The 20,167-nt window shown below is 34.1% G+C and overlaps 1 protein-coding gene across 1 annotated transcript in view; it reads right to left on the bottom strand.

The window, feature by feature from the left end:
* LOC111064269 (VWFA and cache domain-containing protein 1) overlaps positions 1–20,167 on the bottom strand; it is an 82,430-nt gene that overhangs the window by 44,905 nt on the left and 17,358 nt on the right. Inside the window, exons 7-9 of the mRNA XM_039442204.1 lie at positions 16,850–17,023; positions 12,781–12,996; positions 2,534–2,761 (exon numbers count right to left, since the gene is read on the bottom strand). Of these exons, the coding sequence (XP_039298138.1) occupies positions 2,534–2,761; positions 12,781–12,996; positions 16,850–17,023 (618 nt within the window). The remainder of the gene's footprint in view (positions 1–2,533; positions 2,762–12,780; positions 12,997–16,849; positions 17,024–20,167) is intronic.

Below are 20,167 nucleotides of genomic sequence, written 5' to 3'. Positions count from 1 at the left end.
AGATACACCACATGGTATCAGCTGATGAAAAGGTGTGCGTGTTCGTGGCACATAAGTCGGTACGCACCTTGAGAGAAAATAGTTGCAACTGTACCTAACAAAATGAAGCAGTATTGGAAAATAGTTATTTGTGCAACTAGTGCGCAAAGTGACAATTTGCTGCACCGAAGGAAATGTTTACGCCCGAGCCGTAGGCGAGGGCGGAATGGTTTCTTGAGTGCAGCAGAGGAACTTTGCACACTTATTTCACATTAAGTTTTTCCTACAGTTACCATTGAATATGAAAAGTGGGTAATTATGGGTAAAATTGCCTGAAATGCATCAAATGTTTTTCTGTGTAATTTTATTATTGATAAAAACCTTAATTTATTGTCAAATTGAATAAAAATTTTGTCCTTGGTTATAATATATAATGAATAATAATTAGCGCGTTGTGCTTCGTTGCACCTCTGCTCACTATAGCAGCCCAGTCACTATTACCAACTTAATTTTGATTTTGCTGCACTGTTGCTCCATATAACCTACTAAGTATTTTGCGTTGCCATGTTGCAAATCTGGAGTGCAGAAAAATTTTTCCCGCACTAGAGCGGAAAAGTGATTCTTTGCGTTCTGTAATCAGTGCAGCAATGGCCACTTTTCAACGTAACTGTAGGAAAAATAAATATAAATTTCAGACAGAACTCCATTAGTGGGGCAAATAAGTCAACTTCCAAACTCCACTACAGTATTTATGATCATACTTTCAAACATCTATGAAAAAGCCTTGAACTTAGCCCCGTATAGAAGGGAATAGAATAAGAGCCATCGAACTGTTGGGAGATTAAAAATGAAGACAAATTATATGGACACTAAGTTGAAACCGGTTACACAAAACAGACTCACTTTGAGTCCCGAATAATTACTGCCGTCATCGATACTTTTTTCACGAGTCTAAGGGCCGGTTTCCGAGCTCGGGATTTAGCTAAGTCCTAGACATTAAACAGCTGGAGTCAGAAAATAGGCTTTCCAAAACGGGGCGTAGTCGCAGCTTTTATAACAGTAGACGTAGTTTTTATTTTCTCATTTCTATAATTGGAAACATTTTTCCTTGACGGAATTAGACATTCCTAAATAATTAAAAATAGCTGAAACTTTACACTATTTTCTCTTTATTTTATTTTTTGTTTAATTCTCCATTTTTTGTAATTTAATTCAAACGTGACTTTGACAATGACTACGACTACGCCCCGTTTCGGAAAGCCAATTTTCTTACTCCAGCTGTTTAAAGTCTAGAACTTAGCCAAATCCCGAGCTCGGAAACCGGCACTTAATTTGACACTGAACATAGTAAAAGCACTAGCTCGGAAACCGGCGCTTAGTGTTTGTATCGTATAGCAAGTAAATAAGTAGTATTAATATAATTTATAACTGCAGTATGGATTACTAAAAAAGCTTGAATAGACTAATGAAGTATACATTCATAAATTTAATAAAATAACTTTTTCGGATGACTTTGTTAATTTGTTTCATTATACTAGTACAGTAGAACGTCGATAATTCGGACGTCAAAAATCTGGACCGTCAATAATCCGGATTCGTCTCTGGCAAGAAATAAAATTTTCGTACCTTCTGCCCTCGGCGCTAAGCTCTTTACTTTAGAGCGGGCGACGGGAGAATGGCGCGAAGCGAGGAGAAAGGGAGTGGTTTTTTTAAAAACTGAAATATGGAGTGTCTGGTGTTTTTACTGTGCGTTGTATACATGTTGCTGTAAATAAAATACGATACAGTGCTTTAAAAACGTGTTTTTAATGTACATGTATATGCAATTTTAACACCTTTGTTTCTTGAATAGTGCGTCCTGACCGTTTTTTAACGTAATTTTGATAATCCGGATAATTTGATAATCCGGATGGGGTCCGGTCCCAATTGATCCGAATTATTGACGTTCTACTGTAGTATAATTGTAGTTTACTGTTAGGGACCTAGTGATTTAGCAACACCTTTTATTGCATAATTTGAACTTTTCTTGGATGATTTTGTTAATTTGTTTCATTATAGTTTACTTTTGGTCTACTTTTATAGTATAGTTTACTTTTACTAGGTGTTGTGTATTTTGAAAGAATAAGAACTTTTAGTAGAATTATTTCAATGATCTTTATTGAACACCAACACTTTAGATTGATAAATCGAATACAATACAATGTTTGAAGAATTAAGCAGGTGAACAGCCCTTAATGAATGTCTCTGTGTTTGTGTTTCAATGCCTGTCTGATCTTTTTGAATGTTGTAGTGTAGAAATGTACAATAGATAATAGTTTAGATTATAATGCAATGTTTTTGTAATTGTGTGTATATAATGTTACAATAATCATATCATAGTCATGTATAATAAATGTTGTTGATATTGAATTGAATCAGTGTTTTCTTCATTTTTGTGTGATCTTTTATGTTGGCTACTCTGTAGAGGCGGTAGTTCAAATATATATATATAACACTAGGGATTTAGCAACACCTTATATTGTACGATTTGAAAAAAATGAGATACTGTACTTACTTCCATCCCATTTCGGGAGTGAAAACGTGAATTGGTCGGTATTTGTTGAATAATTTGATGTTATGAGGCGCCTGACGACCCAGTCGACATTTGAATCTGAGCTGACTGATACCATCACACCAGCAACAGGCATGCTCTTTTTTGATACATCGAATGAAATGTTATGTTTTGTGAAATTTTGCTTCGCAACGTCCATCAGTATTTTATCAAACAGTAACGGTTTTTCATCTGAAAATAAACAAATCCAGAAAATCAATTGCATCGTTGGGTTTCATCATTTCAGAAATTATTTATCAAATAATTTGAAGGTCTTCATCAATATCCTCTTTCTTCTATCATTGCATAATTAGGTTTTATAATATTTATTTCATGCATTGTTTGTTTATCATATATTATGAAGATCGCCAGCAATATCCACTTTCTTGCATCATTGCATCTCATTACTTCATAAATTGTTTTCTATCATATCTTTTCTAGGTCTCAATAACCAATTACCAATATCCTTTTTTTCCTATGAAACGGAATTTATTTCGAAATTCCATTTAATAAGAAAACATTATGATTCAAATATAAAGAAAATAAAAATCTCAGTACCCTTTTAAAATATTTTATCACAACATGTTTCGGTGATTTTAAAATGACCGAAACATGTTGTGATAAAATATTTTAAAAAAAGGGTACTGAGATTTTAATTTTCTTTTTTTTTAAAAAGGAAGCCATCTGACAAGAAGCTTCAGTGGGGTAATAACTTACGTTATGCAGATGACACCCTTCTGATAGCGGGGAGTGAAAATGATTTGCAGCTTTTATTGGAGAGTGTAAGTGCCTAAATAATTAAGTGCATTAATATAGATAATTATAGTGCATTATTAATTATGGCTAGAAGCTAAATGTTAGGAAAAATAGTCATAATTTTTTATTTTACCTATCCATTACTTCGACCATGGTACACAATTTTTCTGGCCAGTATTGATGAAAGGGACAACCTTTACCAGGAGAGGACATTTTCGACCGAAGCGAAGCTGAGATATTAGTTTCGACTCGATCGGCTTTTGTCTGTTTGTTTGTTTGTACCGCAGTTACAGTCGCAGTTATTGTCCGATTTGGATGAAGTTTGGTATGCGAGTTCTTTGAAACAAGGCGCAGAAACGTATGTGTAACGATTTTTGGTAAGACCTCCGGTTTTTTTGTAATGTTAAAAAACCGTAAACTAACCTCAAAAGTTACTTTTTCGTATCTTTGAAGATACAGCAATTCATGTTCCTGCTTTTTCTCTACTTTGTCAAGTCTTTTGTTTTCCTTTAGGTATGAGATCGGAAATGATTTGTGAGCATTAACATTCCGCATAGGCATAACAAGCCATAACATTGAATCCACTTTTCATGAAAAACATCATTAGCAACCTCCTGTCATTGTCACCAACAAACTTATCTTATTTAGAATCATTTACCATTTCACCATCGTCTGTGAGACGATTCATCATCTAAATTGCCTACTGCATATTCCATTTTTCCGTTAGTTGACCGATTTCTTATAATTAATTATTATAAAAGTTGTAATATACGTTTATATTGTAAATATGGAGACGATATAAAGGTACCTCCTTGATAAGTCCGGTGTCCCTGCAAACAGTGTCTCTAGCACTTTCAATGGAGAAAATAATAGATGACATGGCTAAATCTTCACAATATACTGTACTTACTGTACTGGCCCTTCTCATTAGATTGAAAGTTGTATTCATGAGCGAGGTCTACTTTTCGCAGAACTACTAGTTATATTCAAGCTTCACAGTTACACTTTTTATTCGTTATCATTCACGTGGCTATACTTTTTTTCCAATTATTTTTGATGACACCAGTCTAATTTTTGCAAATGCCAAGTTTTTAAAATCAAAACTGGTGACAAGAACAACTAAAATGAAGCTCTATAAAACCATTATCAGACCCGTTGTCACATATGGATCAGAAGCATGGACACTCTCTGTCGTTAACGCCAATGCCCTCAAAATATTCGAAAGGAGAATTTTTAGGAAAATATATGGGCTCGTATATTACGATGGAGAATTAAAAATAAGATCCAATGAAGAAATTGACAGAATTCTACAAGGAGCCAATATTCTACGTTTTATCAAATCCAGGAGAATCAGCTGGCTTGGAATGAGCGACAATAGAATACAGAAACAGATGCTAGAAGGCAGGATGCTGGGCACAAGGAAGAGAGGTAGACCGAGGAGACGTTGGCTGGAAGATGTTGAGAACGACCTGACGTCAATGTCAGTGAGAGGCTGGAGACGAAAAGCAGTGGTGCGAGATGAATGGAGGCAAATAGTTGAGAAAGCCAAGGTCCACCCAGGACTGTAGCGCTTAGAGAAAAAAAGTCTAATTTTTTAATAATAGTAATAACAAACTAAAGTGCGAGATAAATTACTTTTAACATGAAGAGGAGAAACCCATTTCTCCCTCCACAGTTTGTAGCATAGACACAGACGGACATCCTGCGCACAATTGGATGCGCCGTATCATTTTGCTTCATGTTCTTGTGATGAAAACATCTCTGTAACATACACAAACCAATATACCTGCTGACCAGTTCCCTACTTGGAGCATTGCCAGCAATAGATGGAGGGGAGTATTGCTGTGTCGCGTTACAAAGCTCTCTCACTCAGACACAAAAGAAGGTGAATGCTGCTAGGTAGTGGGAGCGATTAGTGGAGGATAGAGCATCGGACCTCTCCGTCTTCGAGAAAGAGCCGTGTTAAAAGTAATTTATCTCGCACTTTAGTACTCATGTGTTAAGCGCTTTCGAATTTTTAGATCCATTTCAAGTGTATAAGAATTATAGAAGAAGTACTAAGAATTATTAAGAATTATTCTTAATAACAATTATTCAAAGAATTATACTGTAGTGTCGTCAAAAATAGTTCAGAAAAATAATTAAATAAAGTGAGGTCAATAGTAGTGGAGGAAGAAAGGAGAAGAGCATTGCCGTAGATTTTAACATATTTGTTACATTTTGCTTAAAATTCTGATAGAAGGCTTTCAACTCATTGTTCCAGGGTTGTCGTTTGACTTTCTTGCTGATCTTGTCTCTTTTACGGATTAATTTAATCAGATCACATGTAATCCATGGTTTTAGTTTTTTCATTCTCGATGAATGTTGTCTCCGGGGCTTTTTTGAATTTGCTAATGACTCTGAAAATTTCTGACAGAAGTCAGTTGAGCAATCATTGATGCTATTACAATTAATAATGCTGTCCCAGTTTGTCTGTCGAAGGTTCTGGTAGAGCAAAGCACGATCAACATAATCCTGGGCTGGGTAGTTTGATATCAATTCAGATCTATCAGTTGGGAAGGATATGGTTAAGCCAATACTGAAGTGATCAGTTATATTTGTGTGTAGTGTAGCCGATTTTACATCACAAATGTTATCATACCTAAGAAAGAAGTGATCTAGGCAAGTACTTGACATATTTGACACCCTTGTTGGCCTATCTATGCATTGAGTAAGGCCAGCACCCAGAAGAGTATTGAGATAAGTATCAGTCTCAGGTGAAGCATCTCCTAAAAGATCCAAATTAATATCGCCGGTCCATATGATATTCACATCTTTATTTATTGAATTTATAATTTGTTCTAAAGATTGAAGAAACAGCTGAATATTGCTATCAAACGTGCGATAGAAAGCCAGTAGATTGAAGATTTTATTATTAAATATGAAGTCTAGCTTGAGACCATGAACATCACCAATAGACATCTGATGAGAGGTGACTGACAATCGACTATTATAAATTATTACGACGCCATCGGCTCTGTTACGCTGCTTATCTGTATGTACCACCTCATAACCCTCAATCGACGGCATGACCTCACCACACCTCAGCCAGCACTCAGACAACACTATCACATCTACTTTGGGCAATTCATTCAAGTAAATCAGAAGCTCATCGAAGTTTCTGGACAAACTTCTAATATTGGTATGTAGTAGTGTAAGCTTGTCCTCACCACTCCCGGCTGAGAAAAAAGTTTTAAAATCAAGAAAATCAGACAACTCCAAACAGGAAAGATTTTGATAGTGGTTGTATAGAATATCAACCTCCTCATCCATTATGGAAGTGGCAGGAAGGATTTTTTGATTTTTTAATGAATCTATAAAACTGTTTAAAGAGGTTTATAGTAACACCTTAAGTAATGTTCTATATTGATGCTGCAGAAAAAAAGAAAAAGAAAATCCCAACTTGTGGAACACAGCAATAGAATTATACCAAAAAACATGTAAATACAGATCCAACGCAAGATGGAGCTCCCCAATAAATCGGATATTTGATTGTACTTGAAGGGAATAAAAAAAGCTGAAAAAAAAAACTCGACTAAACAGGTAGTTATAGTACAGTATTTTCCTCAGTATTAATAGTAAGTTGTTATGAGGGCAATACTTGTAAGCTTATAAAGCAACTGATAAGATTCAAGTAGTGGGCCTATACTCGTTACAGTAATCACAATATAAATCAGAGAAAAAACAATAATAAAAGTTCACTCATTGAATTCAGATCTATTCAACTCGAATAATTCGTTAAATTGAGAATTAAATTAATATTCAATAGATAAAATGAGAATTTGAAATGATGTATTATCCAAATTGAGGCGTAAATCACCATTAGCAATAAGAATCTATCCATTACTGAATTAAAATACACAGAAATATATTATAAAATAAGTAATATCTCCAAAATGCACTATACAGACGAGAATCGAACAAAAAGAGAATTAAAAATAATATTCAACAAATACAGTAAAATGAGAATTTAAGATTATGCTATATCCAAATTGAGGTGTAAGTTACCATTAGTAATACGATTTTATCCATTCCTGAATTAAAATTAACAAAAGCAATATCTGTATATATATATATTTGAAAAGAGCCATCAAAATTTTGAATTGAAAAATTAAATTCATCAGATAGATGTGTGAAAGATAGAATTATGTAAATATAATCAACTCTCATTTACAAAATAACTGCTTGTACTTTTTCAAAAATCAGCAACAGGATCATCGAAAGATTGAGAGTGAATTTGACCGTCCTGATTCCAAAAGATGCGACCATCACTGGACCAGACCTGCTTCCATCCCACTCTCTCACCCATTTTCTTTAGAAACTGGCGTCGCATCTTAGTTAAGTCCTCGTGAATAGCAATGCCAGGATAACTCCTCTGAGTCCTTGCTAAACGGCATCTTGGCATGTTGATGAGGTGAGTCTGACGGATTCCATAGCCATGTATCCCACCACGAGTATCAGCACTCCTAGCTCTGTCTCTGATGCGAACCACACATTCAACAATGTACTGATTTACAACAGTAAGCATTTTTAGCCTCTTGAAGAGTGGTCTGCAATGAGCCACGTAGTCACTGCCCGTCAGCACTCGCACAGCCTTTTTCTCCGGCCGCTTTTTGAAAATTTTTGAAAATGTGTTTGGACAACTGTGTCATATGGTGCTTTGTGTTCAGGAGGGTGAGATCGGAAATTTCCACCCCACTTTGAGTACCCTACGACGTCTGGTTCTTGAGATATGAGACATCAAAGTTTCCCCCCCCCCATCATAAAACATTATTATTCAATTTATTATTCTTATATAGCTGATGCCAAATAGTTAGGCGGCTTCGTGGGTCACATGGTGTAACCTACTCACAGCTGATGCAATGAGTACGATGAGCTGATGTATGATTTGTTGTCTCTTTTGATTTAAAAATCATCACCTAAAGCCAAGCTGGATGACAACTCTACTTGACAACACCAGCTGTTGGAGCGCACAAGAGATCTAACTTTTTGGCGTCAGCTATATAAGAATAATAAATTCTTAGCTGTAGTGTGGCGAAAAATATCGTACGCGACTCTCTCAGAAAGGTGTTTACGGTATTCGGATAACATATTACATATTCGGGAAACTATCCTCATACCGTAAACACTAACTTTCTGTGCTTGTAGCGTAATATACTATATACCGGCCGTGAAACCCGTAACTCATACCTCAACTCCTTACCGCGATTATTGTTCCACCTCATTTCCGACCCTTTACCTCAAAATAGTGAAAGAACTAAAAGTGCTACAAGACATTCATCATCGACGCGACGTGTGGCCACACCAACGAGTCAATGCTTCAATTACGTATGGTGAAAAAGAACAATATCAAAGTATTTAGATTCATTTATCAATTGCATTATTATTTATCCTCGCATCGCGTGTTGCGGTATCCTCGCCCCTTCCTCTGGTCCACCATTTTAATACAGTCTTATTCAATTCAATTTCAATTCAATTCAATTTATTTATTCACACACACACACACACATAAGATACATCAATATGAAATAAAAATTAATTACATCAATAAAAAAACATTACAGTATAAAATAAATAACATAAATATGAGAACACATTACAATATTAGAAGGCAATTTATACATGTTATGTGGTGAAGAAGGGTAGAGGATCAAAAGTTCTTCCAACTATGGCTATCCATGTCATAGGAAGGCTTTTGATCCTTGAAAATTTTTGGAAAGGATTGGGAAAGGGATGTGATAGAGCACAAGTAGGGGAAGTGAGCGCACTAATCAGAAAAGTTCTCTGTTAACTTATTATAGTTCTCAAAGGTAGAAGAAGTAGTTAATTTTGATCCAAGCATTGATATCTGTTTTTACTTTTTTGTTATCTTGGCACAGCTAATAATTTGTTCAGGAATTTTATTTATAATTTTAGTGCTTAAATATATGAGTTGTCTTCTAATATTTTCAATGTTAGTATGATAGATTAGGTACTTATTTGAGGTGGGTCTTAAATTGTATTGATTATTGATAGTATTATTAGTGCAAATGAAATTATTTTTATATTTAAATATATACTTCACTACATTCATTACATACAACTGTCTAACTGTCAACACGTTAAACTCTTCAAAAGTCAGGTTGGTTGGGAAAAGTCTAGGCTTATTTAAGATTGTTTTAATGATTGATTTTTGAATTATGAAAAGCTCTTCCAAGTGGGAATTATAACAGCCCCCCATACTGAAATACCATACTGAATTATGGACTGTACCAGTGCAAAGTATACCATTTTAAGATGACTTGAGCATTTTAAGATGACTTGTTGCATTAGTTAATTTATTCTACTACTCTTCTTATTTCCTTAATACCCTCAATCCCGAACAGTTGCGCAGCTGGAAAAGGATAGAGCTATCTGCTTTGTGGAATGATAGACAAGGATAGTAACACCAATTTTAATCAAATAATGTAGACCTCACTATAAAAAATCGTCATAGAAAATAGATAAGTGGCTATAGTCTGTTACTGCCATAGCTTTTCCACTTTTATACCGACATGCAGCCAATTATTAATTTATTTATGGATAAATAAATAACATTTTATTTTTATGTATTCAATCATTCAGAATTACACAACATTCAGAAGAGTACCACAGGCCCAAAACTATTCCGATTCTAATTTATATAACAGTCCAAATGATGCTAGGTTAGAATTTGTTGACTTTTCTATTTGTTGACGTGGCGAAGTTTGGACAGTAATGTCCACTCTACCACTTAACCACGTCGTTAGCAAAATATACAGAGATAATAGATAAATTTGAACAAAAAAATGACGATAAATTGTAATAAATATCAGAGTTCAATATCAGGAAAATATTGTAATATCGGGAAAATAATTATGGTTATGTGTCATTTTCACAATCTCCAATTACACATTCCAATTTAGGCCTACAATTCACACCAAACAAACATCATTTTTACATTAAAAAAATACATTTAAAATGAATTAAATCAATTAAAAATAATTGGAAAAGTCCAAACTTTGATGAGAATGTAAAATTTTGAGATCGAAAAGACAAACACACTATTTAGAACTTATTACAGCTGTTTTATTTTGCTATTATTTTTTCCTACAGATACCTTGAAAAGTGACCATTTCTGCACTGATTGCAGGCTGCAAAGAATCACTTTTCCGCTCTAGTGCGCAAAGTATTACTTTGCGTACTCCAGATTTGCAGCATGACAACGCAAAATAGTTAGAAGGTTATATGGAGCACCAGTGCAGGAAAATCTAAATTAAGTTGGTAACTGTGACTGGTGCACGTTATAAGAATATTGATGGGGTGGAGTGTGGTGGATGACAGCAGTTGACAGCACACAGCCGCCATTCAAACACACATACTACATTCTATTTTATTTATTAATAATAAATTACACAGATTACATTTGATGGATTCAGGCAATTTTACCCATAATTACCCACTTTTCATATTCAATGGTAACTGTAGGAAAAACTTAATGTGAAATACGTGCGCAAAGTTCCTCTGCTGCACTCAAGAAACCATTCCGCCCTCGCCTACGGCTCGTGCGTAAGCGTTTCTTTCGGTGCAGCAAACTGCCACTTTGCGCACTAGTTGCACAAATAACTATTTATTATTAGGATATGTGAGAAACTATGTAAGAAATAATGTAAATTGAAAGAATAAGACTTTGATATTGTCAATACCACTTTTATTTATTCGAAAATTAATTCATAATACACAACCAGGTTTCATGGTAATACCTACCACATCTTCAGCTGAACCTACATGGTAGTTATTACCATGAAACCTGGTTTTGTATTATGAATTAATTTTCGAATAAATAAAAGTGGTATTGACAATATCAAAGTCTTATTCTTTCAATTATGGAAAAAATACCACAACATCGCATACCATACAATCATATTATGGGATGCTCATATTGAAAAACTTGCCAGCCATATAAGTACTAATTTATTTGTCCTGCGAAACATCATACGCTATGTACCCCTAGACACGGGAAGAGTCCTATATTTTGCATTGATTTATTCACACATTTCTTATGGCATTGAACTTTGGGGAGCTACAGCTTTGCAGGACATAAATAAAATATTTATTTTGCAGAAAAGGGCAATAAGATACTTGCAGGTTTAGGCTTTAACCACACTTGCCGAGATGCATTCAGAAATCTTTCAGTTCTCACAGTTCCTTGTATTTTCATTTATAAAGTGATTATGTTAGTGGTAAAAAATATAAACAGCTTTACAACAAATTCAGATGTACACCATCATAATACCAGGCATATAAATAATATCAGTGTTCAGTATCATAGACTTTCTGTTTATAAGAAAAAGCCCAGTTATACAGGTGTGAAATTATTGAATAGGCTGCCAACTCATTTAAATCCTAGGACGCATTCCTTTAAAACAGACTTATATAGGTTCTTAGTTGATAAGAGTTACTATAGTATTGACGAATTTTTAAATGGAATGTAGTGTTTTCAGTTACTTATGTATGCCAATGTAATTTTAATGTATGATTTACATAATAACTTGCCGTGTGAATTATCTTTTATAAAGTTTTTTACTGTAAAATCTTCCTGACGTTATTCAACTGTATGAAAATTTCTGTATTATTGTTGAATAAAATGAATATTCTATTTGTTGACGTGGCGAAGTTTGGACAGTAATGTCCACTCTACCACTTAACGACGTCGTTAGCAAAATATACAGAGATAATAGAGAAATTTGAGCAAAAAAATGACAATAAATTGTAATAAATATCAGGAAAATATTGTAATATCGGGAAAATATTATGGTTATGTGTCACTTTCACAATCTTCAATTACACATTCCAATTTAGGCCTACAATTCACACCAAACAAACATCATTTTTACATTAAAAAAATACATTTAAAATGAATTAAATCAATTAAAAATAATTGGAAAAGTCCAAACTTTGATGAGAATGTAAAATTTTGAGATCGAAAAGACAAACATAGTGTGTTTGTCTTTTCGATCTCAAAATTTTAGTTCTGTATTATGAATTAATTTTCGAATAAATAAAAGTGGTATTGACAATATCAAAGTCTTATTAATTCAATTTACATTATTTCTTACATAGTTTCTCACATATCCTAATAATAAAAAATAATAGCAAAATAAAACAGCTGTGATAAGTTCTAAATAGTGTGTTTGTCTTTTCGATCTCAAAATTTTACATTCTCATCAAAGTTTGGACTTTTCTAATTATTTATAATTGATTTAATTCATTTTAAATGTATTTTTTTGTAAAAATGATTTTTGTTTGGTGTGAATTGTAGGCCTAAATTTGAATGTGTAATTGAAGATTGTGAAATTATGGAGAGATACCACAACATCGCATACCATACAATCATATTATAGAAATAATGTACTTACCATCAACTAAGCGACATGTGTTGATGACAACTCTGGCAGAAACATTTTGCTGTCCTTGGGCGATGACATCAAGAAGTGATTTGAGTTCATTGAGTGGTGATAGAAGACCCTTGCTGACATAAACAATGGTTGCATCCTCACTTTTACCAAGCTGATGTTCTGTCTCATTCAGAAGCCTGAACGCCATTTGGAATCCGATTGTGTGATTTGTAGCGCCTAGAATGCAATAATTACTCAATCAGTGAACGTAGAACTATTTCTTCAACAAAAACAAAACAAGTTAATTCAACTATGAGACGGTCCTAATAATGCAGATGGAAAAGATTTCAAAGATGATGAATGAAACGACTTCTTCAATAGAAACAAAACGGATAAATTCAACTATGAAACTGTCCTAATAAGTCAGAAGGGTCCACTTTTCAATAGCATAAAAGCTTTCAATTCTCTTCCTAATTTTATATGAAATGCATCGATTGCATAAAGTTGTTCAATGATGAATGAAACGACTTCTTCAATAGAAACAAAACAGGTAAATTCAACTATGAAACTGTCCTAATAAGTCAGAAGGGTCCACTTTTCAATAGAATAAAAGCTTTCAATTCTCTTCCTAATTTTATATGAAATGCATCGATTGCATAAAGTTGTTCAATGATGAATGAAACGACTTCTTCAACAGAAACAAAACAGGTAAATTCAACTATGAAACTGTCCTAATAAGTCAGAAGGGTCCACTTTTCAATAGAATAAAAGCTTTCAATTCTCTTCCTAATTTTATATGAAATGCATCGATTGCATAAAGTTGTTCAATGATGAATGAAACGACTTCTTCAATAGAAACAAAACAGGTAAATTCAACTATGAAACTGTCCTAATAAGTCAGAAGGGTCCACTTTTCAATAGCATAAAAACTTTCAATTCTCTTCCTAATTTTATATGAAATGCATCGATTGCATAAAGTTGTTCAATGATGAATGAAACGACTTCTTCAATAGAAACAAAACAGGTAAATTCAACTATGAAACGGTCCTAATAAGTCAGAAGGGTCCACTTTTCAATAGAATAAAAGCTTTCAATTCTCTTCCTAATTTTATATGAAATGTATCGATTGCATAAAGTTGTTCAATGATGAATGAAACGACTTCTTCAATAGAAACAAAACAGGTAAATTCAACTATGAAACTGTCCTAATAAGTCAGAAGGGTCCACTTTTCAATAGAATAAAAGCTTTCAATTCTCTTCCTAATTTTATATGAAATGCATCGATTGCATAAAGTTGTTCAAGGGTGCAATCTATGAAATAATAAAGTAAAATTTGGCTTATATACGTACGGAATAGAAAGTTCACGACTGACTCATCATCACGTCTCAACTACTGGACTGATTAACTTAAATTTTGCATGTAGATTCTTAATCTACCAAGGATGGTTACAGGCCTATTTTTAATTCTTCAAGTTTTCAAGAAGACCCTTGCAGAGCACGGGTTACCTGCTAGTTGAAAATAAATTAATAGATGCAACCCTATAGCATAGAGGAAAGTTTTAGCAGTTGGGATGAATGAACTCGGCTCTTTATGTGTGTGTGTGTCAACAATTCCTTAAAACCTTTTGCCTTAGGCTAATGTGCGAGATAAATTACTTTTAACATGAAGAGGAGAACCCCATTTCTCCCTCCACAGTTTGTAGCATAGTCACAGACGGACATCCTGCGCACAATTGCATGCGCCGTGTCATTTCGCTTCAGGTTCTTGTGATGAACACATCTCCGTAACATACACAAACATATCACTTTGGAACATTGCCAGTGGTGGGGAGCGAAGCGTTACAAAGCTCTCTCACACAGACACAAAAGAAGGAGAATGCTGCTAGGTAGTGGGAGAGATTAGTGGAGGATAGAGCAACGGACCTCTCCGTCTTTGAGAAAGAGCAGTGTTAAAAGAAATTTATCTCGCACTTTAGTTACACATACATCGATTTTTGGACGTACGATCTATTGCCGTCGTTAGCTACAGAGCTACATCCAACTGAAAAGTATAGCTCTGGACAGAAAACGATGGATAGCTGCCTACCAATCGAATGATTGAAGCTAAACAAGAAGATAGTTATAATATAAATAGTTATTTGTATATCTAGAGTGAAAAGTACTGTTTTTTCTCCCTGAGGGAAAAGTTTGAAGCCCGAGGCGAAGCCGAGGGCTAAAATTTCTCTGAGGGAGAAAAAGCATTTTTCACTCTAGATATACACAACATTTTTCCTCCACCTACATTTTTATAAAAAACTGCAAATAAAATAATTTTAAAAACGTACGTGACCAAACAATGTGTTACAACATAATCTGAAAAGTAAACAGAAACAGCTGGCTTGTAATCACAGTTCTTCGCCGATAGCGCTATCTGTCGGCAAAAGTTATAACAACAATGGCCGCCACAACTACAGCTATGATGAAGTTCCCGTTTCAAATTTGATTAGTTAATGAGGAATATTCGTTGGCTGGTATTTTGAATAACATGGAATAAAATAGAAATTTATTCATTTTTTTAGTATAGTGATATGAAGTTTGTAATAATTTTAGCATACAAACATAAATTTCATATATTGATCAAATGTCTCGTTGAGGTATTGAATTTAGTTGGTTTAATGACTATTCGATATGCTTCCTCATCTAGCTTAGACCTTCTAACCTATTTCAAATGTACTTTATTAAAATAGAGATGCTTCCCTATAGCATAGAGGAAAGTTTTAGCAGTTGGGATGAATGAACTCGGCTCTTTATGTGTGTGTGTGTCAACAATTCCTTAAAACCTTTTGCCTTAGGCTAATGTGCGAGATAAATTACTTTTAACATGAAGAGGAAACCCCATTTCTCCCTCCACAGTTTGTAGCATAGTCACAGACGGACATCCTGCGCACAATTGCATGCGCCGTGTCATTTCGCTTCAGGTTCTTGTGATGAACACATCTCCGTAACATACACAAACATATCACTTTGGAACATTGCCAGTGGTGGGGAGCGAAGCGTTACAAAGCTCTCTCACACAGACACAAAAGAAGGAGAATGCTGCTAGGTAGTGGGAGAGATTAGTGGAGGATAGAGCAACGGACCTCTCCGTCTTTGAGAAAGAGCAGTGTTAAAAGAAATTTATCTCGCACTTTAGTTACACATACATCGATTTTTGGACGTACGATCTATTGCCGTCGTTAGCTACAGAGCTACATCCAACTGAAAAGTATAGCTCTGGACAGAAAACGATGGATAGCTGCCTACCAATCGAATGATTGAAGCTAAACAAGAAGATAGTTATAATATAAATAGTTATTTGTATATCTAGAGTGAAAAGTACTGTTTTTTCTCCCTGAGGGAAAAGTTTGAAGCCCGAGGCGAAGCCGAGGGCAACAATTTTCCTGAGAGAGAAAAAACATTTTTCACTCTAGATATACACAACATTTTTCCTCCACCTACATTTTTATAAAAAACTGCAAATAAAATAATTTTTAAAAACGTACGTGACCAAACAATGTGTTACAACATAATCTGAAAAGTAAACAGAAACAGCTGGCTTGTAATCACAGTTCTTCGCCGATAGCGCTATCTGTCGGCAAAAGTTATAACAACAATGGCCGCCACAACTACAGCTATGATGAAGTTCCCGTTTCAAATTTGATTAGTTAATGAGGAATATTCGTTGGCTGGTATTTTGAATAACATGGAATAAAATAGAAATTTATTCATTTTTTTAGTATAGTGATATGAAGTTTGTAATAATTTTAGCATACAAACATAAATTTCATATATTGATCAAATGTCTCGTTGAGGTATTGAATTTAGTTGGTTTAATGACTATTCGATATGCTTCCTCATCTAGCTTAGACCTTCTAACCTATTTCAAATGTACTTTATTAAAATAGAGATGCTTCCCATGTTATTTAAATGGAGTCACTTTTATGCTCTAGGGAGTTTTCCTGTTTTTTCCTCCCGAGGGCGAAAAAGTGACACTTTAGTATTCTGTTCCAGGGAGTAAACTAAGCACTTTATACAGGAGGTGGAGGAAAAATTAAATTGAACGAACTCTCACCTTTTGATATTTCAAGGGAATTGAGGAGTCTCCACATGAGTCGTTTGGAGCCGCTTGTAGCTTGGACCATAGAATTTTTCTTACAGAAATCGTTGAAAACCGACGTAGTATTTTCGTTGACAGTAATCAATCCAATACGATCCACATCTGTCAGAGACGAGATAATGTGTCTCGCTGCAAAGCAAAGTATTATTAACAATATATTAACAAATTATTTACAATCGTAAAAATTTACAAGTAAAAATGCAATACCTTTTGACTTGGATTTCAAAATTAGTAAAAAGAGCGTCAATGAGCGTCAATTAAGAGGGAATATTTCTTTACCTTAAATATAACAATTTAATTTAGATTATTTTATTTTCATTTTATAGTCTTTTCTCTACACAATATTTGTTTGATTTTTTATGATTCTGCTGTTATAAAATTTTGTAATTATTAGTTAAATTTAACTTTAACTTTCTGCATTATTTCTAAATATTATGTTTTTCTTTTACTGTTTTGCAACTCTCACCAGCGGGCAAAGATTTTCTTTTTGCTGGTGATGCCTAGATTTTATATTTTATTTTTATTTTATTCAAGTATATGTATGAGTAATTATGCTTATTTATTTATATTTTTAATGTCATGTCATATTATAAAGATTTTGTAATATGTTTTGAATATTCTAATTGGCAATAAATAAATAGTAATTCATTACTTAAAGAAGGAAACTGATTCAAATATTAATAATAGTAGGCTTTCAACGTGCATAATGACAGCCTTTGTAACTTGCACAAGTCAATAATTTAAAGAATGAAATTTCAGCTACATTGTTTGATATTAATGTCTTGGAAATAACGGAATAACTTTGTGTCGAGAAATTATGACACTTGTATCAGTGTAGCGATTGAGCTAACATTAAACAATATAAATCTCTTTTCTGTATAGGGCTACTTGTAATATAAATAGAAATATAAATCTCAGTCCCCTTTTTTGAATTACTTTATCACAACATGTTTCAACATTCATGCCATTTTCAAGTGATATCACAGAATTTTCACAATGTTGAAACATGTTGTGATAAAATAATTCAAAAAGGGTACTGAGATTTTTATTTCTATTTATTAAACAATATACTCTGTAAGAGACTTCAAATTTAATTTGAAAACGTTCACCGCCACATAAAAGTCCATTCTTTCGTAAAGTTTATTTGCAATACCAATGCTTCTTTCTGAGTAGCTTCGTATAACAGGTTTGAACACATGAAACTGTGGCGAATCATCTGATTGCCACCTGTGATGTTTTCAACTGGCATAGTTTGTTTATCACTTGTAACAGTTTATTTCAATATTTTATCCAGAGTTCAATTTTTTCATTCCAACATTAAAAATATTTCATCATTCATCTAGTTTCATTTAATCAATTTCAACATAGGAAATCAACAAATTAAATTCCTATATTCCTGTCTAAAATGTCGAGTCGGTACAGTCAAGTCGATCCCACGATCAGCAACGGTAATTTGACCATGGAGGCAAGCATCTATGAACTCTTTGCCATTCCAAGTTTATGGCCAAGCACAACTCCCTTTAGGATAAGTGTTTGGAGCCTGAATCGAATACTGGACGAATTTCTTCTGTATACCCTCCAGCATGACAAATGTGCTGACTCTATCCCGGTTCTAGATGGCTGCTCACAAGTGCTGCGTGGAGACACTTCAGTGTATTGGCATTTTGGAAATCCCTTGTAATCCACCTCATGATGCCAAGCTTCTTTCTAGCCTTGGCCACACCATTCTCCACATGTGAAGTGAACTCCAAGATCCTGGACATTGTCTACTATGATCCATATCATCATCAAATATTTATTCATACTTTATTAATTCCGGCATTGTCAATAATGCTGATCTTATTAGATTGATTGATTGATTGATTGAGTACTTTATTTATGTAGATTACAATATATACTGGCTTATACACTTATATACAATAGCTAACAATACAGCAAAATTATAGATGAATTTACATAATATAGACTAAGAAAATAATTATTGAAAGTATATGATATGAAAAAGTAATTTGTAATATAATAACTATGGATAATTATATTGTTATGCATCTACATAAATTGGCGGAGCTTTGGACATATCAATGTCCATTCTTCGGAAAGAATATTAAAAATATCCTCCCCACTAACTCTCTACCAAAGAGAGAGAATTCAAGATGAAAGTAGTAGAAACGAATTTATGAAAAAGATACATCTCCGTTCTATAATTCCAATAAGTCATAATTTATTTATAACTAGCTGGCCCGGCGAACTTCGTGCCGCCAAATAGTTAATGCATCTCATGAAAAACTTCAGCTGGATGCACACCTGAGGAGGCGCGATGCGGCATTTTGCATCCAGGTGCTTCTTGGTTTGAATGGAAGAACTCACACACATTGAATCGGGCCTGGCGTGGAACGGCGTGATAAGGCAATCTCCATAAGATCAACACTTTGTATCACCAAGCCGCTCCTACTCAGGATTGCCTAGCCTTAGCTTAATCTGATGCATTATATTTTTATTAAAGTTATCCAACAATCAGTATTTACATTTATATCTCAATATTGACTTCCTATGGACTTCCTATGGTATATCTCATTGCTGCTGATTTTCCCGAGCATATTCTAAATTTACAGCATTTCGAGTTCTATGACCCAAGTTTGGACGTCGTTCGTACCGCGGCATTATAATTATAATTAAAATTTTGTGAATCAGTAAATAAGAACATCGAAAAACAGATCTACCGACGGCTGTTGGATGACGCAATGATTATAACAGCTGATTTTTTATTTTGTGTGTGGCCAGCTCACAAATCTTCTCCCATAAGGATTACATCTAAACTTTGAAGGACCGTAGGAAAGAGTCTTTAAGTCGGATCATAAATTTGATAGGCCATAAACCTGCTCCTGAATTAACAAACGCAACTAAAAAATCATCAAATTCGGTGCACACATAAAAAAGTTAATGAATGTCAAAATTTGAGGCTCGATTTTTATTTATATAGATTTTCTGAGATTGGTAGTGATTTTCCAAAATAGTCAATTCTAAATTGTCATTGGTATTGAAATACAAGAATATGCTTATTTTAGTCAAACGCTCTACTGCATTTTCCTCCATTTTTATTGTAAGAATTATTTTTAAGCTAGGTTCACACTATATAGCTGCAGAGTAGCTAATATGTAAATCTACATAAATAGTAGGGATGGGTATCGAAAGACAAAACATCGATGTTTTGAACATCGATGTTTTTTTCTCCTGAACATCGATAAGTGAAAAACATCGAGCAGTAAACATCGA

Source organism: Nilaparvata lugens, chromosome X (genome assembly GCF_014356525.2).
Source record: "Nilaparvata lugens isolate BPH chromosome X, ASM1435652v1, whole genome shotgun sequence".
Lineage (NCBI taxonomy): Eukaryota > Metazoa > Arthropoda > Insecta > Hemiptera > Delphacidae > Nilaparvata > Nilaparvata lugens.
The sequence above is the reverse complement of the archived record's forward strand: the minus strand, read 5'-3'. Positions and strand labels throughout refer to the sequence as shown.